The following is a 22798-nucleotide window of genomic DNA, read 5'->3' as shown; positions in this document are numbered from 1 at the left end:
AGCTCATCCATTCAGCTCAGAATTTTATGAATGCAGAAGATGCGATCATAGCCAAGAAGAGGAAAAAAGCTGAAAGGATGGAAGTGCACCCAACACGCTACTCAGAACAAGGCCCTCGTCCAAAGAAGGGACGGACGGAAGATAAGAAGGAACGAGACAATAGGAAGACGGGTCCTTTGGGAAGAAGCCAGAACTACACGCCCCTGAACACTCCACTTGATCAGGTGCTCATGCAAATCAAAGATGACCCTTCTCTAAAATGGCCAGAGAAGATGAAAGGAGATCCCAATAAGTGCAATAATAGTAAATATTGTCGCTTCCATATGGACCATGGGCATGACACGGATGAATGTTATGACCTGAAACAGTAAATTGAGAATCTTATTAGACAAGGAAAGCTGAGGCACTTCATTGGAAGGGATCATAAAGATGAGAAGTTGAAAGGAAAAATGGAGGAATCGTCCCGGCCCCCACTAGGAGAGATAAGGATTATCATTGGAGGAAACTCGATGGGGCAATCTTCCAAGTCAAAGAAGACGTATCTCAAAGTGGTGCAAAACGTCCAACTCTCTGGACGATCACCAAGGACGAGATCAATGGACGAGTCGGCCATTTCCTTCACTGACGAAGATGCTGAGAGGATCCATCACCCGCATGACGATGTAATTGTCATTACTCTACTTATTGCAGATTATACAACCAGGAGAGTGTTAGTTGACAATGGAAGCTCAGCAGATATATTGTACTACCCTGCTTTCCAACAGATGAGGCTTAGACGGGATCAACTTCGTCCAGTATGCTCACCATTGATAGGGTTCGGAGAAATGAAGGTGCAGCCCATAGGCACCATTACATTACCAGTAGTGGTAGGGTCATACCCGCAGCAGATAACTAGGGAAGTCAATTTCCTCGTGGTGGATTGTTCGTCCTCATACAATGCCATTATTGGAAGACCAACTCTGAACAATTGGAAGGCGATAACATCTACCTACCATCTATCAGTCAAATTCCTTACAGAGTACGGGATAGGGCAAGCACAAGAAGATCAGTTGGCAGCTAGAGAATGCTATTTAGCCATGATGGCTTTAGACGAACAAGTGCAGACAATAAGTATTAAGGAAAGAAGAGTTGTTGCAAAGCCCACAGAAGTATTGGAAAATGTTCTTTTGCAAGAAGATGATCCCGAGAAATTCATCAGAATTGGAACAGGTATGAAGGAGAAGGCAAGAAAAGACCTCATCCAGTTCCTGAAAAAGAGTATCGATGTTTTTGCATGGAGTCAAGACGACATGCCGGGAATCGATCCAAGTGTAATCACTCATCGATTGAATGTATGCCCCTTTTCTAAGCCTGTTCGTCAGAAGAAGATGGTGTTCGCTCCTGAGCGGGATAAGGCAATCAAGGAAGAGGTTCAGAAACTGACCACGACACAATTTATTAAGGAAGTCTATTACCCGGATTGGTTAGCCAATGTAGTGATGGTGAAGAAAGCAAATGGCAAGTGGAGAATGTGCGTAGATTTTACTGATTTGAACAAGGCTTGTCCCAAGGATAGTTATCCTTTGCCACACATTGATCAATTGGTGGACTCTACGGCTGGCCATTAGTTGTTAAGCTTCATGGACGTCTTCTCAGGATATAATCAGATAAAGATGGACGAAGTTGATTAGGAAAAGACCTCCTTCATTACCAGCCAAGGTTTGTTTTGCTATAAAGTGATGCCCTTTGGTTTAAAGAACACAGAGGCAACTTATCAAAGTTTGGTTAATCACATGTTTCGTCCACAGATAGGACGGAATGTAAAGGTCTATGTCGACGACATGCTTGTGAAGAGCATAGACAAGGAAAGCCATTTGGACGATCTACAGGAAACCTTTGAAACACTTAGGCGATATAAGATGAAATTGAACCCAAGTAAGTGTGCATTCGGAGTATCGTCGGGAAAGTTTCTGGGGTTCATGGTTTCGCAAAGAGGAATCGAAGCGAATCCAGACAAGATCCAAGCCATATTGGACATGGAACCACCGAAGAATATCAAGGAAGTCCAATCCCTCACTGGGCGAGTTGCTGCTTTGAACAGGGTTTGTTTCGAAAGCCACAGACAAATGTTTACCTTTCTTTAAAGTCCTCAGGAAGGCATTCGAATGGACGGACGAATGTCAAAAGGCCTTCCAAGACCTGAAGGACTATCTCACTATAGCTCCATTATTAAGTCCGTCCATGCAAGGAGAGGAACTGTATCTATACTTAGCGGTGTCTCCACATGCCGTAAGTTCAGCTCTAATCAGGGAGGAAGGAAAAGTACAAAAACCTGTGTACTACACTAGCCGAGCACTCAAAGGAGCAGGGGAAGGTACCCACTAATAGAGAAGTTGGCTTTTGCACTAATAACAGCTTCTAGAAAGTTAAGACATTACTTCCAAGTTCATGTCATCAATGTCATGACGGACCATCTGCTCAAGAAGGTAATGAACAAGCTAGAAGCTGCAGGACAGCTGATTCAATGGGCGGTGGAACTTAGTGAATTCGACATTCGGTACCAACCGAGAAATGCAATCAAGGCCCAAGCCCTAGCAGATTTCATTGCAGAGTTCACCCCGAGTTATGAGGATTTTGGTGAAAGAGAGTACAATAAAAAATGGGTCGTCCATGTAGATGGATCGTCTACATTGCATGCTAGAGGAATAGGAGTTGTTTTGCAATCACCAGAAGGAGACAAATTAAAGTACAAGGCTTGTTTGCTATACCAAACTACTAATAATGAAGTGGAGTATGAAACCCTTTTAAAGGGGTTGGAGTTGACTAAGTCTGTAGAAGCAAACTCAATACTTGTCTTGGGAGACTCTCAGTTGGTCATAGGCCAAGTAAATGGGATATGTGAAGCCAATGAAAACAGAATGAAGAAATATTTAAAGAAGGTAGTACGCCTTATGAAGAAATTCAAATAAGCTAATTTCATTCAAATCCCAAAGGAAGAGAATGTGGAAGCAGATATTCTGGCAAAGGAAGCGTCTGCGAATGAAGCAATGGACGAGTTGGATGCAGTACAATACATGCCTAGTATAGACCTTCCAGAGATGCTGCAGATAGAGGGTGATGAAAATTGGATGACCCCAATAGTGTCATACTTGAAGGACGGAAGGCTTCCAGAAGAGAAGGACGAAGCTAAGAAGCTCAGGGTCAAATCAGCCAGGTACATACTTATGGACGAAGTGTTATACAAAAGAGGTTTTTCCCAGCCTCTCCTAAGGTGTTTGGCTCCGGACAAGGCAAACTACATGTTGAGGGAGGTTCATGAAGGAGCATGTGGTAACCATTCGGGAGCTAGATCACTCGTCCATAAAGTCATCCGTAGCGGATTCTATTGGCCAACCATCCAAGCTGATGCTAAGGCATATGTTAAGGTATGTGATCAATGTCAGTGCTTCAGCAACATTCCTAGACAGCTAGCAGAGTATCTTAGGCCAATGATGGCCCCTTGGCCTTTCGCGTAATAGGGACTGGACATTTTGGGGCCCTTTCCAACTGGAACTTGGCAAATGAAATTTTTGGTGGTAGGAATAGATTACTTCACAAAATGGGTGGAAGCCGAACCCTTAAAAAAAATTACACAACAGAATGTCAAGAACTTATTCTGGAAGAACATTGTATACAGATTCGGGGTACCTAGGGTACTAGTGTCTGACAATGGACGACAGTTTGACAACACACCTTTTAGGGAATTTTGTGAACAGTTTGGAATAAGAAACCATTACTCCTCACCCTCCCACCCACAGGCCAATGGCCAGGCAGAAGTAGCAAACCGATCCTTGTTGAAGATTATCAAGACTCGGCTCGAAGGGGCAAAGGGAGTATGGCCGGATGAGTTACCGGGTGTTTTGTGGGCTTACAGAACGACAGTGAGAACTCCAACAGGGGAAACTCCTTTTAAACTAGCCTATGGAAGTGAGGCAGTTATACCGGCAGAAGTACATATGACAAGCCACAGGATGAGGAAGTATCAAACTGAAGAAAACGAAGAACAGCTCTGTCTTAACCTTGACCTTATGGACGAAGTCAGGATGGATGCAGAACAGAGAATAGCGAGGTGCAAAAATCTTATGGCAAGACAATATGATGTCATGGTGAAGCTCAAGCGCTTCAACATCGGGGATCTCGTCCTGAAGAAGGTTACCTTGGCAACAAGAAACTCGGCCTACGGGAAACTGGGGCCAAATTAGGAAGGACCTTATAGGGTTATCAACTGCAAGAGGCAAGGATCCTACTATTTGGAAGCTTTGGATAGACGTAGGCTAGAACACCCTTGGAATGTTGAGTACCTAAGGAAATACCATCAATAAATGCTGACTCTGGACAAAAGTGGCCACGGACGAGATACCTGGACGAGCGGAAGTATTCTCATGTTTGTTTACTACTACTATGTGTTTTAAGTATTTCAATAATCCCTTAGAAAGTACATTAGTGTTTTCCCTTTTGTGCTATTCATGGACGAGTTGGTTTGTATTTTTAATTCCCTAAGGCACTAGCTCATGAGCATGTGCCATGCCTGTGGATGAATGTTTGCATAAGTTTGGATTTTCAGATATATATATATATATATATATGATGTATTTTCAAGTATATTGTATGGGAATCCTTTATTTTTGTATATTCATTCAGAATGATCCAGAAAGAAGCAAATAAGCATGGACGAATGAAATCCTTGGACGCAAGGATGTATCGTCCATAAGCTTTTCTTAAAAGGAAAAATGAAACAAGGTACATCCGTCCAAAGTTTAAGACGAGATGAAACCTGAGTTAAAGTTAAAATGAAACAAGGTACATCCGTCCAAAACTTAAGACGAGATGAAACCTGAGTTAAAGTTAAAATGAAACAAGGTACATCCGTCCAAAACTTAAGACGAGATGAAACCTGAGTTAAAGTTAAAATAGAACAAGGTATATCCGTCTAAAGCTTAAGACGAGATGAAACCCGAGAAATGGCCGTCCAAAACATGGACGAACAAAGACTGTGCAAAAGCACAAGCCCATAAATGAATTTAACCAGCGTAACAATCCATTGCATGGACGAGAAATTGCTGGGAAGTCTTATCAAGGACAGAAATATGGTCGTCCCTAAATTTGAATAATGAATAAAAGCTAACAAAAAAGAATGTCATTCATAGACAAACTGTACTTGATAAGTTAAAAGGATTCAATTTGCTTTATTTCGATGATGTAATAAGAAATTCACCCCTATACTCAAGACGAGGCAAACTGAATTCCTGGGTGGACGAACCACACAGCCACAAAAATGATATGAATAATGAAAATAAAATTTCATACATAAAGCTGGAAATGTATGTATTCAAATACAATGGAAGGTGAAAATAGAAAATATTTATTTGTTCATGGAATTTAAAGAAGGGTGGATGACTCACGTCCAAAAAAGAAAAAAACCTTTAAGTTGTGAAAATAAAACTGATTGTATATAAGACTCGTCCATAATCTTGGACGAGACAATTGTACTTGTATGAACTTGAATAAAAGGAGTAAAGAACAAAGCCCAAAACAACGGGCACTTCCAGATAAAAGTAAATAAAAGTAAAATAAATTTTATAAGGAAAATGCAATCACTTGGGCAAGCTAGTCTTGGGGTCGTCCTGGGTCACTTCAGTGTTAGCATTGTCCATTATGTTGACGTCCTCAGAACTCGTCTGCAACAAGGAACTTTCATTAGCGAGGGGAAGCTTGAAAGAATTGAAGTCCAAGTCAGGATATGTCTCCTTAGCATCAGCAGGAAAGTCCTCATAGCCAGCTGCATAGTGGCTGTCTAAACGATTCTTGTACTCGTCAGACTTCTTAAAGGCTACTATGACTTCTTCATGTGCTTTCTCTAAGGACGAGGCAAACTCAGAGACTTATCCTTCGAGATGGACGATACGGGTATCCTTCTCTAGGTTATCAGCTTTAAGCTCTTCCACCTTGTTCTTCAGCTTCATCTCACTTCCTTGTAGACGATTAAAATCCTCGGTCAACCTAAGGACCTCCCCCTTTTTTAGCAGAATTTCATTGTTCAGCTCCTTAGCTTTGTCCTTAGCCGTCTTAGCCTCTGTAGCAAACTCCTTAGCCTGACAGGTTGCTGTATAAAATTTTGACATAGCCTGCATATGGACAAAAGGGAGTTAGACATCATATTCAAATTTAAAAAAAAAAAAAAAAAAAAAAATTTACATACAAGGACGAGGGAAAGACTTACCTTAAAAAGGTCATGGATGCCAGAACGTTCAAATTCCTTCACTGACATGTTGTAACATTCATTAACTTCACGCTCAGTGACGATTCCTTTAAACGTCCTCCATGCGTACCCCTCGTCCAGAACCAGATTGGAAGGACGATCAGAGGGCTCCGACGAACTAGGCTTGCGAGAAGCTTTGGCTGGAGGGGGAGGATCAATCTGGACGGGATGGATTGTTTGGACGGGCTCCACATCCACCAGAGGGTCGTCCAAGTTCACCGTCAGAGGTGTAAACTTGGGGACCTTGGGAAGAGAAGTCTTACCAGGCTTTTGCTTCTTGGGGCCTCAATGACTTGGAAGGTCGTCCAAGTCCACAGCACTGGATATCGACTTAGACTTCCTCTTCCCAGCCTGGACGGAAGTCGCTTGGATAGTTGGGGGTGCAACAACATCCTTATCCCCACTAGTCACTATTTTTTCTTTGTTCTCCCTCATTGTAGTTATCCTTGTGACGAGGAAAATCAAAAAAAAAAAAAAAAAAAAAGAAATAAAGTGGATGATACTTACTTCGACGGGTAGTCTCCTCGTGACTGAGGTTCTCTGCAGTAGGCACTGGGCCAAGTCCCTAAGCTGCTAGACGATTGAGAGTTACCAAATCGTGGAAAGTTCTCCCAGGGAAGGTACGAATCGCGTCTATCCAATCCAAGTAAAATTTGTCCAAACGTGGACGAACAACGGCTGCATCATCAAGAGAAAGGGTTAGACGATTGAAAGATAGGAAAAATGTAAGGAAAAACGAAATAAAATGGAAAGAAAACAAACCCTTAAGACGAAGATGACCTAGAGGGCTGGTAAAAGGTGGGAAGGGGGGATTACCCACATCAGCTAGGTCCCCAGCCCAATTTCCAGAAATAATAAAAAATTCTTTTTTCCAGAGCCGGTCAAACGAGCTACGACCCTTGATTAAACTGTAATAAGAGCCCCTAGACTAGAACTGGTAAAAACCAGCAAATTTCTTTATCTCCGAGGGCTTATAACAGTAAAGGAACTCATCCACCGTAATTGGACGGTTCCTTTCCAGTGCCTCACGCCATAGCACTTGCATGGTGACTATCGTCCTCCAACCATTGGGGTTGAGCTGGTTAGGTCCAATACCCAACCTTTGGAAGAGGTTTCTGCAGAAGGAATTTAGAGGAAACCTAAGGCCAGCTAAAAAGTAAGAAGTGTATACCCCTAAACTGGAGGAAGAAGAACAACACCATTCTCCAGCCTTGGGTAGACGAGGGTTAAGCTCTTTAGGAATTTGGTATCTATCTACAAGAGTTTTTAACTTGGCAGCGTCTAAGGTGGATGCTACCTCTAGGGCACAACTATAAATGATGTCTTCCTCGTCCTCTTCCTCGTCTTGAGGAGGGCTAGATGGCTGTCTGGACGAGCTAGCCCTAGATCCAGAAGCCATCCTACGTTGTAGTTCCTGAAATTCCTCTAAGGGAATGCCAGGAACCCCAGACGAATAATGCTCGTCTGAGGAATCGCTACAGGACGAGATATCTACACTACTCTCCTTGCTACCCTCACTCCCAAAAGAACCGTCCTGGTACTCGTCTATCTCCCTCTCTAAACTACTAGACGAAGACATGGTTGAAATGTAGAAAGATTTAAGATGAAAACCTAAAAAGAAAGAGGAAATACCTGATAGAACTAGGAGGAGAGCTAGACGAGGCTCTTGGACGAGATGGCAGAAGGGAAAATGAGAGGAAAGTAAGGGGCATGAAAGAGAACGCACTATTTATATGCCCCAGCAACAGGGACAGTGAAACGACGCTCGCCACTCAAAAATTGACACGTGGCGGTTCCTTTGGGAAACAAGATCGACACGACTGGCCAACCAACAGCTTCGCAACACATGGCTCACAAAAAAGTGAAATCTTATTATAATCATAACAATATCCTGGACGACCCTTTGAACAAAGGGGCAACTGATGGGGAAGTGGAAAATTAGTCCAACTCCAGTTCATCCAAAGGTGTCGTCCAGAGCCAATAGAGCAAATTGGACCAAGAATCACCCCAGAAGAAGAAAAAATGTTCATGGACGATAATATTACTCTTGATCAATGAAGTCTCCCATGGACGATAAACTCGTCCATGAAGGTCATCCATGGACGATCATCAGATGTCCAGGGATGATCAAATCATCATACACTAGACGGACGAATACGCAACACTTAGAAAACTTTCGACTCTTTGTAGCGGTTACTAAACCCGTAGCTATCGCCATGAATCCCTCAAATGAGTTAACTTCTGTTAGCGGTTACAACTTTAGTAGCCGTTGAGGAAATTAACTCCAAACTCATTGGCTTCCACAAATTTTGGGGAGGTTATTGGACCAATAACCGTCCCTAGGATCTCTATATAAAGGACCAGTCTGAACCCAAGAGAGGTAAGAACATTCTGAGACTTGACTCCCAAAAAGTTGAAATTTCATTCCTGTGAGACTAACTTTGCCATCGGAGGGGGTTTGGCCGGTCTTCTCCGGTCCCCTTTTTGACAGCGTGTTTGCTTTTTGTAGGCCTTCCACCGTTCAATAGCCCACTGAAGCCAGAGCATCCACCTTACTGATTCTAAACGATATCACCTAGCATAGCCAAGAACTGCTGACATTGTTCTTTAGTAAAGGGAAATTGGCTAGCATCAGTTATTGAGTGATTGTTCTCTACAAGGTCTTCTTGAATGCCTACTTGATTCATCATTGAAGTCTTTCCTTTAGGCTTGAATCCAAGTGGGAATCTATGCAGCTTGAAGTACTTCTCCATGGTATGACCAAGTTTCCCACAATGAGTACAAATAGGCCTATCTTTGCCTTTGGAATTCTTACCTCCAAATAAAACAGAAGTGGAATTGGAACCTTTCACAGCAAGAGCAGTGGACTCAATGTGAATATTAGAACTTCCCACATGCCTCTGCCTTTCTTCTTGAATCAACAAAGAATAGACTTTGTTAATGGATGGAAGTAGTTCCATTACCAAAATTTGTCCTTTGATTTGAGAATAGGAATCATTGAGTCCCATTAAGAACTGTATCACTGAATCTTGAAAGTGAAGGTTCTCAATTCTTTGTGAGACATTACAAGTGCATTCTCCACAAGAATAGGTTGGAGTAGGCCTGAAATTCTTGAGTTGATCCCAATACATCTTTAATTAAGTGAAATAAGCAGTAATTGAAGAATCACCTTGATTGATTGATGCAATATCCTTGCAATTCAAAAACCTTAGGTCCATTGCCTTGAGAATGTGCATCTCTAAGATCATTCTAGATTTCTAATGCTGTGACTCTATAAGTGATGCTAACTCTGATTTGAGGTGACATTGCCTTCTTCAACCACGAACCAACCATGTTATCACAATGAATCCAACCTCAACTGTTGCTGGAGTTTTTATCAATGGAGAAGATAGAGTAATCGTGCCATCAACAAAACCTAACTTGTTCTTTGCAATTAAGGCCTTCTTCATTGATCGAGCCCAAACATGGTAAATTTCACCAATCAAGACCTTTGATACAAGCATAGCTCCAGGACTTTCAACATGATCAAGATACAAAGGATTAGAGATATCCTCTACCACCGCTAGATCTTGCTCAGACGAAGTAGAAGAAGAATTTGACGTAGAAGTCGTGGAAGCCATTGAAGCAACTCCAAGCTTTCAAGAACGAAACCCTAGAATTTGATACCAAATGAGAAATTTGTTAGAAATGAAAATTTCTCATTCACTTGCTTAATGATACACACCTGTGCTCTTTTATATACAAAAACAGAGCCTTAGTGACTAATTTAACAGATACAACAAAACCTGTAACAGCAAAAATAAACTCTCACGTGCATCACCAAAGGCTATATACAATGATAACTAAACTACCTATAGTTTATGCTATATACAATGAAATCAACAGAACTACAAGTCGTTTACTCCAGAATATGTGCTTTTTGTTCTAATTGCTACTCTGAATGCTTTGAATCACTTTGCTGCTGCAACCTTGATCTTTGACAGAATCATGTCTGCTTGTCCAACAGAACATTTTTGCAAACATATTGAACACCCATCCCAAATGTCTTGTGCCACCCCACAGTCCCACAATGCATGAATTCCAGTTTTAGAATTACTCTTGCAAAACTCACAGGTGCTATCTTGAATAATTCTTTTCTGTGCCAAGTTTGCCAGGGTTGGTAGCATGTTGCGACAAGGTCGCCAGCCAAAGATTTTAAGCTTATTCGGTATATAAAGCTTCCATAGATGCTTCCATACTTGTGCTCCCAAAGCCCCAGTTGAACTCTCTGCCTAATACCCCTCCTTTGCCAACTGTCTTGCTACATGGTACTCTGATTTCATTGAGTACTCACCATTTTTGCTGTGTAGCTAGAAAAGAGTTAGAGATATACCTTTGACTAAGAGGCACTCGAAGAATTGCTTCAGCATCCTCCTGATTAAAAAGCTGCATAATGAGGCCCCTATCCCACCAACATCGTTTTGGGTCTAACAATTGTGAAACTGTCATCTCTTCCTCAATGTTTTATGGAGGGTGAAGAACTTTATTCATGGGATGATTGGGAATCTAGGAATCATGAAGAATCCTGATGGAAGCTCTATTACCAACTCTCCAGCATGAGCCTTTTTGTAAAATAGGTTTGGCTGCCATGATATAAGTTTAATTATGAATATTTGTCCCCCACTTAATATTGATGGACTTATAATTGTCACTTAATTTGGTTTGGATAAAAATCAAAGAAAATCCTTACAAAAATGACATTGCACTGAAGATTTACGTAACATCATTCCACTACATGAAATAGAAACTACAAAGTAATATCATAATTAAAATTTTAGAAATTAAAGTACGCATTGTTTCTTAATTACAATCTAGAAAATAAAAAATTACACGGATAATAAATCACCACATTTAAAAACTGTTGAAAAAACACACCTAATTTAATTATAATTTCTTCAAAAAATATTAAATCCAATTTAATGAAAATTTGTTTAGTATTGAATTCCTTTATTCCACACGATTTTGGTTTTGGTTTTGATTTTTTTTAAGAATAAAACACTGTAAATTTTAATTATTTAAATTAACATAGTTTAATACTATTTGTTATAACTCTAAAGATAACTTATATGGGAACATTAAAATACCTTAAAAAAAAAAAAAAAAAACTTAGTTGAGGATCTTGACTAATCTAATGGTGGTATTGGGACGAAGTCACGGGATTAGAGAGAGAGAGAGAGAGAGAAAGAGAGAGGAAACTCGAAAGCGTGGGACTTGGGAGGTGAGCATAGAAGTTTGGAGTTTGGACTCCATTAATGGGCCCTGTGAGCAAAGAAGTTTGGATTTGGGTTTCAAAAGAAACAGAAATCACATTTGGAGTTTGGACTCCATTAATGGGCCCTGTGCGGCCTTTATACTTTGCATCTTGCGTGTACCAACACGAAAATCTCCAATCACTTTTTTTTTTTTCAAACATTAAAAATGAGATAACTCTTAATTTATTTTGAGAGGAAAAATTACTCTTAATTTAGTAAGACCATGCTGGATCAAAACTTATAACCTTGCGTTAGAAAGGCACATATATAACGATGGAGTACATTGAATGTATACCCCAAATTTACTAAATTAGTTTTTAAAGCACAAAAGAATCAATTGGTAAATTTATAGTGATTCTCTATCAATCAATAAATAATAGTAAAGTGGAACAATTAGCATGGTTAAAGCTAAATCGGTTAAATTCCATTAGCAATGAGGTACTTTCTACTATAAGATTAATATATATTTTTTATATAAATATTTTAATGTTAATATGGAAATAATTTCAAAATGAATAGTTTGAAATAAAATTGAATAACATAGGCAGTCTACAAAAATTCAAGAAAATCCAATATGATAACAATTCGTCAAATTGGGATTTAGAGCTCTTTAGAGATAACTCTTGATTTTTAATCGTCCTCCTATTCTCTTTCTCCATACACCCAACATCAAACAAGAAAGAGTAATATTCAACACTCCAACCTTAAAAGAACTTCACGAACAACCTTACCTTCATAAAGCCCTAGCTACCGGGGCAATGCAACAATGCATGCAATATACGAGAAAATTCAACAAAATATATTTATATAATAATATATCTTTAACAAATAAATTTGAATAAATAAAATGTCAAAATTAGAAGATAGCTTTTTTAATTTGTAGAAAATAACTTACCTAATTTAATTTGATTTTATTTAGAAAATATGAAACCTTTTTGATGAAAAGAGAATATGAAACCTAATAATGATAATTTGTATAGTATTGGGTCTTTTTTTTTTTTTTTGTAAAAAAGACATTGATGACATGCCAGAATGATGAATGATGACATGCAAATATGTGGGGTTTAAAAAACTTACGTATCAACATTATAAGAAAATCAATAAAGAGTTAAAACCTCTCATTTTATTTAACTCCCACGTGCAATGTACAAGGAAGTTTGACAAAAATATTTTATATACGGTGCATATTTATTAATGAATAAAAAGTCAAATTAGATAACAACCAGATAATTTATAAAAAAATAACATACATAATTTAATTAAAAATTATTAAAGAAAATCAAACCTAAATTCAATAAGAATTTCTTTATTATTAGGTCGTTTTATCCAAAAAGCTAGTGATTTAATTGTTTTTAGCTTAGACAGTCTAATACTGTTGCAAAATCTAGGCTTTCAAAAAGGAAAAAACAAAAGGGGTAAAAAATGTGCATGTTGTTATATTATAATAATCTAGAATAGATATACAGATAGGTGGCTCTCCGAACACCGTAAGTCTGGCATGGCCATACCATAAGAAACATAGAGCGTAGAGACACCATATATTAAACTAAGTGTTTTTTCAATATAAGTCAAGTTAAAATTGGTGCAATAGGGATTTCTTTGGGAGGTCCATATCCATATATAGCCCTAGACTAGATGGCGACCAAAAAAAAAACAAAAAAAAAAATCAAATGAGCACAAAATATATATATATATATATACTACTTTTACTCCTCCTACTAACAAGCACAAAAAATAAAAATTTAAAAAAAAATGAGCACAAAATATATATACTATTACTCCTACTAACAAGCACAAAAAATAAAAATAGAAAAAAAAAAAAGGAAAAAAAGAAAAGAAAAAGAAAATAGTTTTAATTTAAAGAAGAAGAAGAGGAGAGGCTGTTGGTTCTTCATACGTTTCATTCCCCAGTATCCAGAACAACTAACAGAAATTAGACACACAACACAACACAAACACAACAACACACCCTCTCTCGCCCTTGCTATTAGTTTTTCTTTTTGCTCATATATCTCATTCGCACTCGCACACAACCAACCAACCAACAAAACCCTATTTCCCAAACCCAAACCCAAACCCCATTTTGAGAATTTCTATTTCTCTCTGTGCCGCTTTCGCTTCCCATAGTGTGAAAAACAAAAACACTCTTTCTCTCTGTTTATTTTGTTTTTGTTTTTTGGTCCCCGAAACGCATTGCTCTGGTTGAGAATACACTGAGGCGGTTATTAAAACGGTTACGTTTTATATATTAATTTTTTTTTTCTCTCATCAACCAACCGCAAAGGCTAGGGTTAGTGCTCTCTCTATCTCTATCTCTATCTCTCTCTCTCTTTAGAGCTTCCTTCTATTTCGCCAAAATAATTTTTGTGATATTTTTCAAACCCTAGGTTTTGGGACTCTACAATACAAAAAACACGTTTGGATTTTCCTCATCTTTTCTAGGGTTTCTAAATTTTCACACATTTTCACTCTGATTCTATTTCTCCGTTAGGGCTTTTTTTTTTTTTTCATTCTTGTTTTCTTCACATTGGTTCTGTTTCTTTTTGAATCGGTTTTTTTCCAATTTTTCTGGGGTTTGGGGCAGAGATGAGGGTCTTGTGAGTGTGTGGCAATCGTTTTTCAAATCCATCTTTAATCAAACAAAAGATGGATTAAACCCATTGAACTCTCATGCATATTCTTGTTGCCATTGCCTTTGTGCTTGTGCCTTGGGTTCCAACTTGTATGAGAATTTGCTTCTTTTAATTCCATTCATGGGGTTTATTTGATAAACAAAACAAAAAAAAAAAAAGGAGGAACTATTTGAAGTTTAGGTTTGAGTTTGGTTGGTGATTGTGGAGCAAAATTGGTTGGATTTTGGGGAGGAAGGAAGTGAGTTTGTATAGAAGGATAACTCTCTGAGAAATTTTGTGCTTATTTTTGATTGACACATGAAGGACATATAGGTCCTAGATTTGAAAAAATAGAAGAACCCATTACAGTTAATTGAGTGTGTTTGGAGGACTACAGGTTTTGGGGAGGGGAAGAAATTTAGGGTTAGGTTTTACGGTGTAGTAAGTCGGGGAAGAGAAAAGGGTGGAGTCGGTGAAGGGTAGGAGTGTTATTCTTGTTAATTCTGATCATGTTCAGTGCTCCTTATGGAAAGAAGTGAACCCACATTATTTCCAGAATGGTTGAGAAGTACTGGAAGTGTTACTGGGGGTGGCAGTTCAAGCCACCATTCTGCGTCAACTGCTTCTCATTCAGGTACTATCAAATGTCCGAGTTGTACTTACTGTTATTTTGCTTTTGATGCACAGAAATGTATGTATGTATGTATGTATGTATGTATGTATATTTATGCTTAGTTTTTGGCATGGGGTAAACTAGTGCTTGGGACATTTCTGTTGTTGAAATTGTAGTTCTTTAGTCTAGGCATGTTTAATGATTGTGCTATTGCTTCTGTAGATGGTCCTTTATTGGCTCATAACACACGAAATAGAACTTCTAAGAGCACGGGTGATTTTGATGCCCCTCGTTCTGCATTTCTGGACCGGACATCTTCATCAAATTCACGGAGGAGTTCTAGTAATGGTTCTGCAAAGCATGCATACAGTAGTTTTAATAGAGGTCACCGGGACAAGGACCGTGAGAAGGAAAAGGAGAGGTCAAACTTTGGGGACCATTGGGATCGTGACTGTTCTGACCCTCTAGGAAGCATATATCCAAATAGGCTAGAGAAGGACTCATTGCGTCGTTCTCAATCAATGGTTTCCAGGAAACAGGGTGAACCATTGTCACGAAAAGTTTCTGTAGAGTCTAAAAACAGCAGCAGTAACAATCACAATGGCAATGGTGTGCTTTCTGGGGGTGGTATTGGTAGTAGTATTCAAAAGACAGTGTTTGAGAAGGATTTTCCCTCACTTGGGACTGAAGAAAAGCAAGGAGCGCCTGATATAGGAAGAGTTTCTTCTCCGGGTTTGACCACTGCTGTTCATAGCTTACCTGTAGGTAGTACAGCTTTGATTGGTGGGGAGGGATGGACATCGGCTCTGGCAGAGGTGCCTACCATTATTGGTGGCAGCAGCAGCAGCAGCAGCAGCACAGGATCCTTATCTGTTCAACAGACTGTTGCTCCAGCTTCAGGGTCTGGGGCTTCAAGTGCAATGGCTGGTCTTAATATGGCTGAAGCATTGGCTCAAGCTCCATCACGAGTTCGTACTACCCCTCAGGTAATTGAGCAGGTTTTCCATGCATTACTTTAGTTACATTGTTCAATTTCCTATGTGCTATTTTGGTTACATAATCCACTCTTGTGGCTGATCTAATTAGACTTTTTATTTTGTTTTCTTCTTTGTAGTTATCTGTCAATACACAGAGACTTGAGGAATTGGCTATTAAGCAATCTAGGCAATTAATACCAGTTACACCTCCAATGCCTAAAACTTCGGTAAGAGTATTTCCCTTCATTCATTCATGAGATTTCTGTCCCTTTTAACCTATCTTTTATGTTAAGTAGTATATACCAACATCAATACTATAAGCCTTAGGACTTCTGGATATTGTGCAAATTACAGATAGGAGCCACTTATAAACCTAATATTTAGGCATACTCCAATATCAAAAATGTATTCTGGACTAGAGTGACTAAACGAAATTATCATTGAGGAAACTGAGATGCACTGTTTTATTTTTTGGTATTATCTTTGATGTTTTATTAGGCTAAGAGCCTTGTAGCTCAATTGGTTGGCACTTTCTAATGTTTCTAACAGAGACATCCAGGGTTCAAATCTGCCCTCCCCTGTTGTAATTATCAAATTATCTTTGATGTTATATTACTTGATATAATTTAAGTAGTTGGGTGAGGCTGTAAGCTTTGTTTTCCTCCTGTTTTGTCATTGGTGGTGTTGCCTTTTATTTTTATTCTAAATAAAAGTTATGAAACATAAGTGATAAGCCAAATAGCATTTTTACATTGAACCGGGGTAAATGCTCGATTTATTTATGTGTCTGCTGTTTGTAAGTTCTGTATTTCGCTTCCTTCTAGTACACATTTTTTTCTTTGGGCTGTTAAGGCTGGAAATTACTATGTAATACTGCTGATGGTGAACTCATGTTATACCCCTATTGGCTCCCAATGCCTGGTATACATTTGAAAATTGAAGAAAAGAATATAACATTGGAAGATTGACATGTTTGCAGCCTTCCTAGAATTTAGGTTTTGTAGGTAATAAATAATGTAGAAGTTCACTTTAGCTTTTAATTCATTATTGATCTAGGAAATGTCAAATGTTTGTACATTTTTCTTGTTGATGCTTTACCTCTTCCAATAAACTTTTTTTAAAAGAGTAGTTGAACATAAATAATATGCATGTACATTTTTTAATATATCTTTTGAAAACTTTACTGTCATTGCAGGTTGGAGAATGTTGTTATAATTTTTTTTTTTTGGCTAGAGATTGTTATAAAGTAACTTGACATTAGAGGAAAACACTTAAAAGCCACAGGCTATCACTCTATCTAGAACTTCAGCTCTGTTTTGTCCATTATTATCATTATTTTAAATTTTAGATTTATGTAATGAATTCTGTACAATTACCTCCTTTATCCAGGCTATTCATTATAAGTTATGTTTCTGTATACCAGATATTTTGAATGCTTTTACAGGTTCTACTTGTTGGGTCATTTTTGTAGAATGTGCTTATTGATGTGATTTTGAGGATTTTCTTTTCTTTGGCCAGAGACATGATTTATAGGTTTATCACCTTGTTGTTAGTTTGCATTTGATCCTCTCCTTGTGTTGTTGTTGTTGTACCCTCTCTATGCAAGCTATTGACACTTTTCTTTACTTTTGGATGTGTAATTTTTTTGGGCTGTTGTTTAAGAAGTAGATAGTGGAAACCTTTATAGGCAACATTGTCATGAGTCTCAGGTTGAAGGAATGGCTAAAAAGTTAAATTTTCTGATTGTGTGAAAGAAAGAGATTTGTCTTGAATAGCTTCATTTTAGAAATGTCGTTATGCAGAAACCTTTTGATGGCAAAAGCAATAATATTGAGCTGCAAAAAATGAATTTTAGTCAAAATTAGCCGAGTCTCTAACCATTCCTAGTTATATGATTATTGAAAAATTATATGGTAACTTAAATTGTAATTTAGTGTTTTGTTTTTTGGCTTCTTAATTTTCTTCAGCTTTTTAGAAGTATTTTCTTTTTTCTTTTGACTATGGGATTCCTAGAGCTGTGGTGGTTGGTTGCTCCTTTTTATGTTGTTAGACGTATCTTTGTTTTTTTAACTCTTTTGCCCTCCTCTCCCCCCTTTGCCCTCGCTCTTTTCAATTTCAATGGGAAAAAAGAGAAATGCATCTTTTTCATCATTTATTGTGTGTTTTTGTTTATATGACTATGGGAATAGATATCAAATGTGAATTTCTCTACCCATCTCTTTCTTATTGTCGTTTTTGTTTTTTGGTTGAAAAGTGGTGTCCAATCTGAAGTAATAGATGTTGCCATAAGCTATTATTTTGTCAAACGGTGTTTTATAATCTTAAAAATGATATGTGGTAGGTGAAAGATTGCAATGCATGTGTCAGGATGTCTTGCAATGGTTTTAATATAAAAGGGTGATAAATTCTGCAAATTTCAGATGATTTCTGTTGAAGTAACTGTGCTATTTTGTAAATAAATTCAATACGCTATGACTGAATGGGTCTTTCCTTGATATTATAGTTTACAACAGAGATATATTGCTCCTTGTGTTTGTTTGCCCTGACCTTATTGTTATTGTAATGTAATATGATCTTGATATTTAAGTTTTGCTCATTGGTGGACCTAATATTTTGTTTAAACATTGTATTTGTTAAGAGCAGTTGTTGTAGTTAATTCTTTATGGTTTAGTGGGATGAGATATAAATATTTATAGATCTTTTTTAATCCTCTTTTCCATTTGTCTCATTTTTTTTAATTAAACCAATTAAATTTTGTTTTAGTAAAGTTAGAGATAAATATTTGTGATTCTTTAATACTCTCTCTGTTGTGGGTAGGTGCTTGCTTGGTGAGGGTGTTGGCAGGAATACAGTGTGTGTGTATTGTATACCTTTTGTTATCAGATGCACATGTTAGGTTTAAGCCAAACAAGTTGCTTTATTAGTATTGATCTATATGTTTTCCCATTATGCCAAGACTAGGAGCTTGTATGGTTTCATCATCTACTTGTTAGAAACTTATTACACACTAATTAAGTAATGATTGAACTAAGATGAAATATTTGTTTTGCTGAATAACTAAGATGGAATACTTGAGAAGCATTAATGTAGTACTAGATGAATGAGATATCACACATTTACCTGGAAAGCATCCTTATATTATGTTAAAAAATTAGCCTACTTTCTGTTTTCTTGGTGGACCATAGAACTTTTCATTTAAAGGAATGTAAAACCGGGCACGTTTGTGCTCTAAACATTTTAATTATGATAGAATCATTATTGGGATGCTGACTTTTATGTTACCAAACAGAGGTTTTTAAGTTTTTATTTTCTTCTATCTTCATGCTTGTGCAAACTCTTGGTTCAAAATTCATGAAAACCGTGGAGCTTTGTAACTTAGATTGTGGATTGTCTAAGTGGACTTTGCTTGCTTACAGTTCACACCTGGAGTTGGCTACTGTCTATATGTCAAAACATATACATACCCTTATACATATTAAGATTCTTATTAAGTTATCTATTGCTGATTTCCTTTACAGGCCCTCAATTCCACTGACAAATCAAAGCCCAAAACAGCGGTCAGAAATACTGAGGTCATTGCAGCTGCCAAGAGTGGGCAGCAGCAACCATCTCTACAAAACGCTAATCAATCTCTTCGCAGTGGACATGTCAAATCTGATGCTTCCAAGACATCTCATGGGAAGTTTCTTGTTCTGAAAGGGCCATGGGAAAATGGTGTTTCTACTTCTCCAAAGGATGTTGCTAGTCCAACAAATAATGCCCCCAGAACTGCTAATAGCCAGCCTCCTGTTACTCCATCAGCTGCATCTACTCCTTTGAGGAGCCCTAACAACCTTAAGAATTCCTCCTTGGAGCGCAAGGTTGCTGCATTTAATCAGAAATCAGGATTTAAGGAAAGGAGACCTTCCTCGTCTCAAGTACAGAGCCGGAATGATTTTTTCAATCGTTTAAAGAAGCAAACTTCAACAAACACTTCTACAGTTCTCCCAGATTCTGGCCCTGTTATTTCATCTCCTACCATGGAAAAATCTGATGAAATGATTGGGGAAGTGGTCAGTGCTCCTGCAAGTCCTCATGCTACTGAAAATGGTGCTGAGGTCACAAGCAATGGTGATGCCTGTGAAGTGGTTCAGAGGTTTTCTGTTGTTGGAGAGGACAACATAAGCTCCAGTGCAACAATTTGTCCAGATGAGGAAGAGGCTGCATTCCTTCGTTCTCTTGGCTGGGAGGAAAATTCTGGCGAGGATGAAGGCCTTACAGAGGAGGAGATCAACTCTTTTTATCAAAGGGTAAAGAACTCTTGCCTCTATGACTTTTTACTAATATGACCATAAAACTGGGATCAGTTTAAGTTCACATTTCCTTTTTAAGAGCTCTCTATATTGGATTAGTTGGAAGGTGGAATTACATCCTAACCTGACTCAATGATATCCAACCAAAGAATTATATGGAATTTTTTTTCCTATTTACATCTTTTGTTTTCTTTTGGAGGGGAGTAGAATTAGTTTTTCTTTTATTACTAGAGGTTTGAACATATCAAGTTAGGGTTCGAGTAGTTAGTGACTGTGTTAGTGCCACTGGCTGATTCAACGGAGCAGAGTTCTTTCTGTATTAAAATATGAAAGTTAAAAAGCCATTATAAGAAGTTTGTTACAGCAATTTGCAAATGTAGTTTTACTAATTTTATGTGTACTCTGTCTTGTGCAGATCCAGATCATGAAACTGAACCCATCGCTGTGCCGAGGTGTGCAGCCAATGCTTTCAAAGTTGTCTGAATCTCATTTGACTAGCTTGGGTGGAGCATCCTCTGAGTTGAGCCCACCTGACTCTGGATCTGAAGCTTGATTTACTTTTTCCATCACCCAAGAGATCCGACGAGTTCCAAATTTTGATGGCAGATGGTTTCTTTTTTTTATATTGTTTTGAAAGAAAGCTGACGAGTGGGTGTGAAAGAAGAGATCAGGTATTGGTTGGAAAGTCTGCATTTTGCATAATGCAATAAGTTAAAGGTGCCTCAAGCCTGCCTGCCTAAAACAGGGAATTTTTTTAGGTTTCAGGATTGGTTGGGATAGGTAAGGTTAGGGGATATTTTGTCTGCAGTGGAAGATGCTGGAGAAATCACATCTTTTGGGGGGTATTTTGGTCCGTTTTTCCTTTTCCTTCAAATAGGGTTCGATTCTACAAGATAAAGCTTATGTGTTTTTGGTCAATTTTACGGAAAAAAGAAAAAAAGAAATCAGAAAATTCTATTTTTAGTTTAGCTCTTGTCGATATATGTTTTCCAAGTTTTTGGTTTTTTGGGTAGTGCAGATCCTGTTGATAGCACTAATTACACAAATAAGAAGAAAATAGAAGAATTTGAGTTTATAAATTGATTTCTCGTGGTGGCTCACACAGTAAAATGCGTTGATTGAGCAGGAAATATTGGATCTTTAAGCAGAAGCCAGACGAGAAAATATGTTTGAGACCATTTCAGGCTTGAAAAGTGACAATAGGAAAAGGCAGAACATTTATAAAATCTCTATTACCCTGCTGTCTTGCATTAGATCTGAAGGACAATTTGAGAGGAATGAAATGATGTTTGGATTACTTAATCTGAGGTTGAGCTCAACTCTGGCTGGTTTCAAATTTTCAGTGAACAATGGATAAGTTGGTTTGGTCATTTGGATATCAATAATTATTTCATGCATTCTCTCTTTGATGCTTATATCCTATGTATGATATCTACTCCTTTGATGTCCTTGTACTTGTGTCATCGAGCTTTGACACAAGTACCCTGTTGACCATGAATTCCTTGCGAAGTTGGATTGAAGCGATAAGCATCGAGTAGGCTAACATAGTGAGGCATAATCTCTATCCTATAGAAAAATTGTTTAGTGTGAGGCCTAAGCAAATATAAGAGTACAAATTTCTCATAGTGGTGCACCAGTAAGTGACAAAAATGCGGTCGTACCCTTCATGGCCCCGAACTGCACTCTTAAAGAGCCCACGGGGGGAGGATATGAGAGCTATTGTCGCCATAAAAAGTTGTCAAACTTAGTGCTAGTCATATATTTTGGTCATTGCTTGAGGGATATATGGGGATTAAGGTCCTGGAATTGTATTGTTTGTTAAGGTGATCCAAAATTAAAAGGCCAACATTAGAAAAGTTGCTTATGAAAGTACTTTCCGTCTACAAAACTCTCATTTTTGCGTAGTCTGAAATAAGTGATTAGTAGGTAGTCTTACTCCTAATCTTTTTTGTGGAGGTTGATTTTGATACTTGAACAGTAGTGGCGGCTTTAGGAATTTTTTTTAGGATAGTCACTGAGATATTTAAATTATACAAAATCTAATAAAGCAATAATTTGAATATTTATTATAATTGTGAGTCAAGTCACTAAAGAGAGTAAAATTGTTGCGACTTCAAAGTCAAAAAGAATATCTGTCATCACCATCAAGAAAAGCTGACAACCACAATATTTTCTTGGTATCACTTTTTAGGGAAAAGTGAAATTAGAGATTATTTTTATTGAATAGGCTGAACGAACTACAAATTTGAATGTTTAGTGATTTTTATCTTTTTGTTTTATAGGTTTTTTGTTGAATAATTAGATCTTGTTATTTGGTCTTTTCTTGTTTTTGTTTGGTTTTTGTTTGTTGTTATTTGGGCTGATATTTATTGTTGTTGTTTATGTTTTTTTTTTTTTTTTTTTTTTTTTTAATTTTATAATTTTATAAAAGGGATTAAGGATTATGTTTGGGGGCATAATTAATTTTGGATTAATGTTACGTCTACAATATTTTTACAATAAATGTTATGCAAAAAGTTGATATTGGTAGGTAAAAAAATAATATCAGTATTGAACCCAAATTAGTATCAGTAATAGCTTATCACATTGGATTTGTTGTAAAATTATTGTAAAAATGTTGTAAATGTAGCAGTATTCTTATTTTTGTTGAACCCAACTTTTGGTAATTCTCAAGTCAGGGTGTTCAACATTTTTATTAGGGCAGTCACAATAGGTTAGTTTAACATATAAATTTTT

At 37.7% G+C, this 22798-nt stretch overlaps 2 protein-coding genes across 2 annotated transcripts; both read left to right on the top strand.

The window, feature by feature from the left end:
- Positions 1–1718: 1718 nt before the first annotated feature.
- LOC126708095 (uncharacterized) lies at positions 1719–3494 on the top strand. Its single transcript, XM_050407916.1, has 4 exons — positions 1719–2081; positions 2133–2268; positions 2395–2864; positions 2973–3494. Exons 1-4 carry the CDS (start codon positions 1719–1721, stop codon positions 3492–3494), a joined length of 1491 nt encoding a protein of 496 aa, XP_050263873.1.
- Positions 3495–13433: 9939 nt separating this feature from the next.
- On the top strand, positions 13434–21030 carry LOC126710592 (uncharacterized). The gene is made up of 5 exons (XM_050411130.1): positions 13434–14814; positions 15016–15779; positions 15908–15997; positions 19289–20059; positions 20478–21030. Exons 1-5 carry the CDS (start codon positions 14706–14708, stop codon positions 20613–20615), a joined length of 1872 nt encoding a protein of 623 aa, XP_050267087.1. The 5' UTR covers positions 13434–14705; the 3' UTR covers positions 20616–21030.
- The last annotated feature ends 1768 nt before the right edge of the window (positions 21031–22798 follow it).

Source organism: Quercus robur, chromosome 12 (genome assembly GCF_932294415.1).
Source record: "Quercus robur chromosome 12, dhQueRobu3.1, whole genome shotgun sequence".
In the NCBI taxonomy this organism is placed as follows: domain Eukaryota; kingdom Viridiplantae; phylum Streptophyta; class Magnoliopsida; order Fagales; family Fagaceae; genus Quercus; species Quercus robur.
This window is presented reverse-complemented; position numbering and strand designations above follow the sequence as displayed.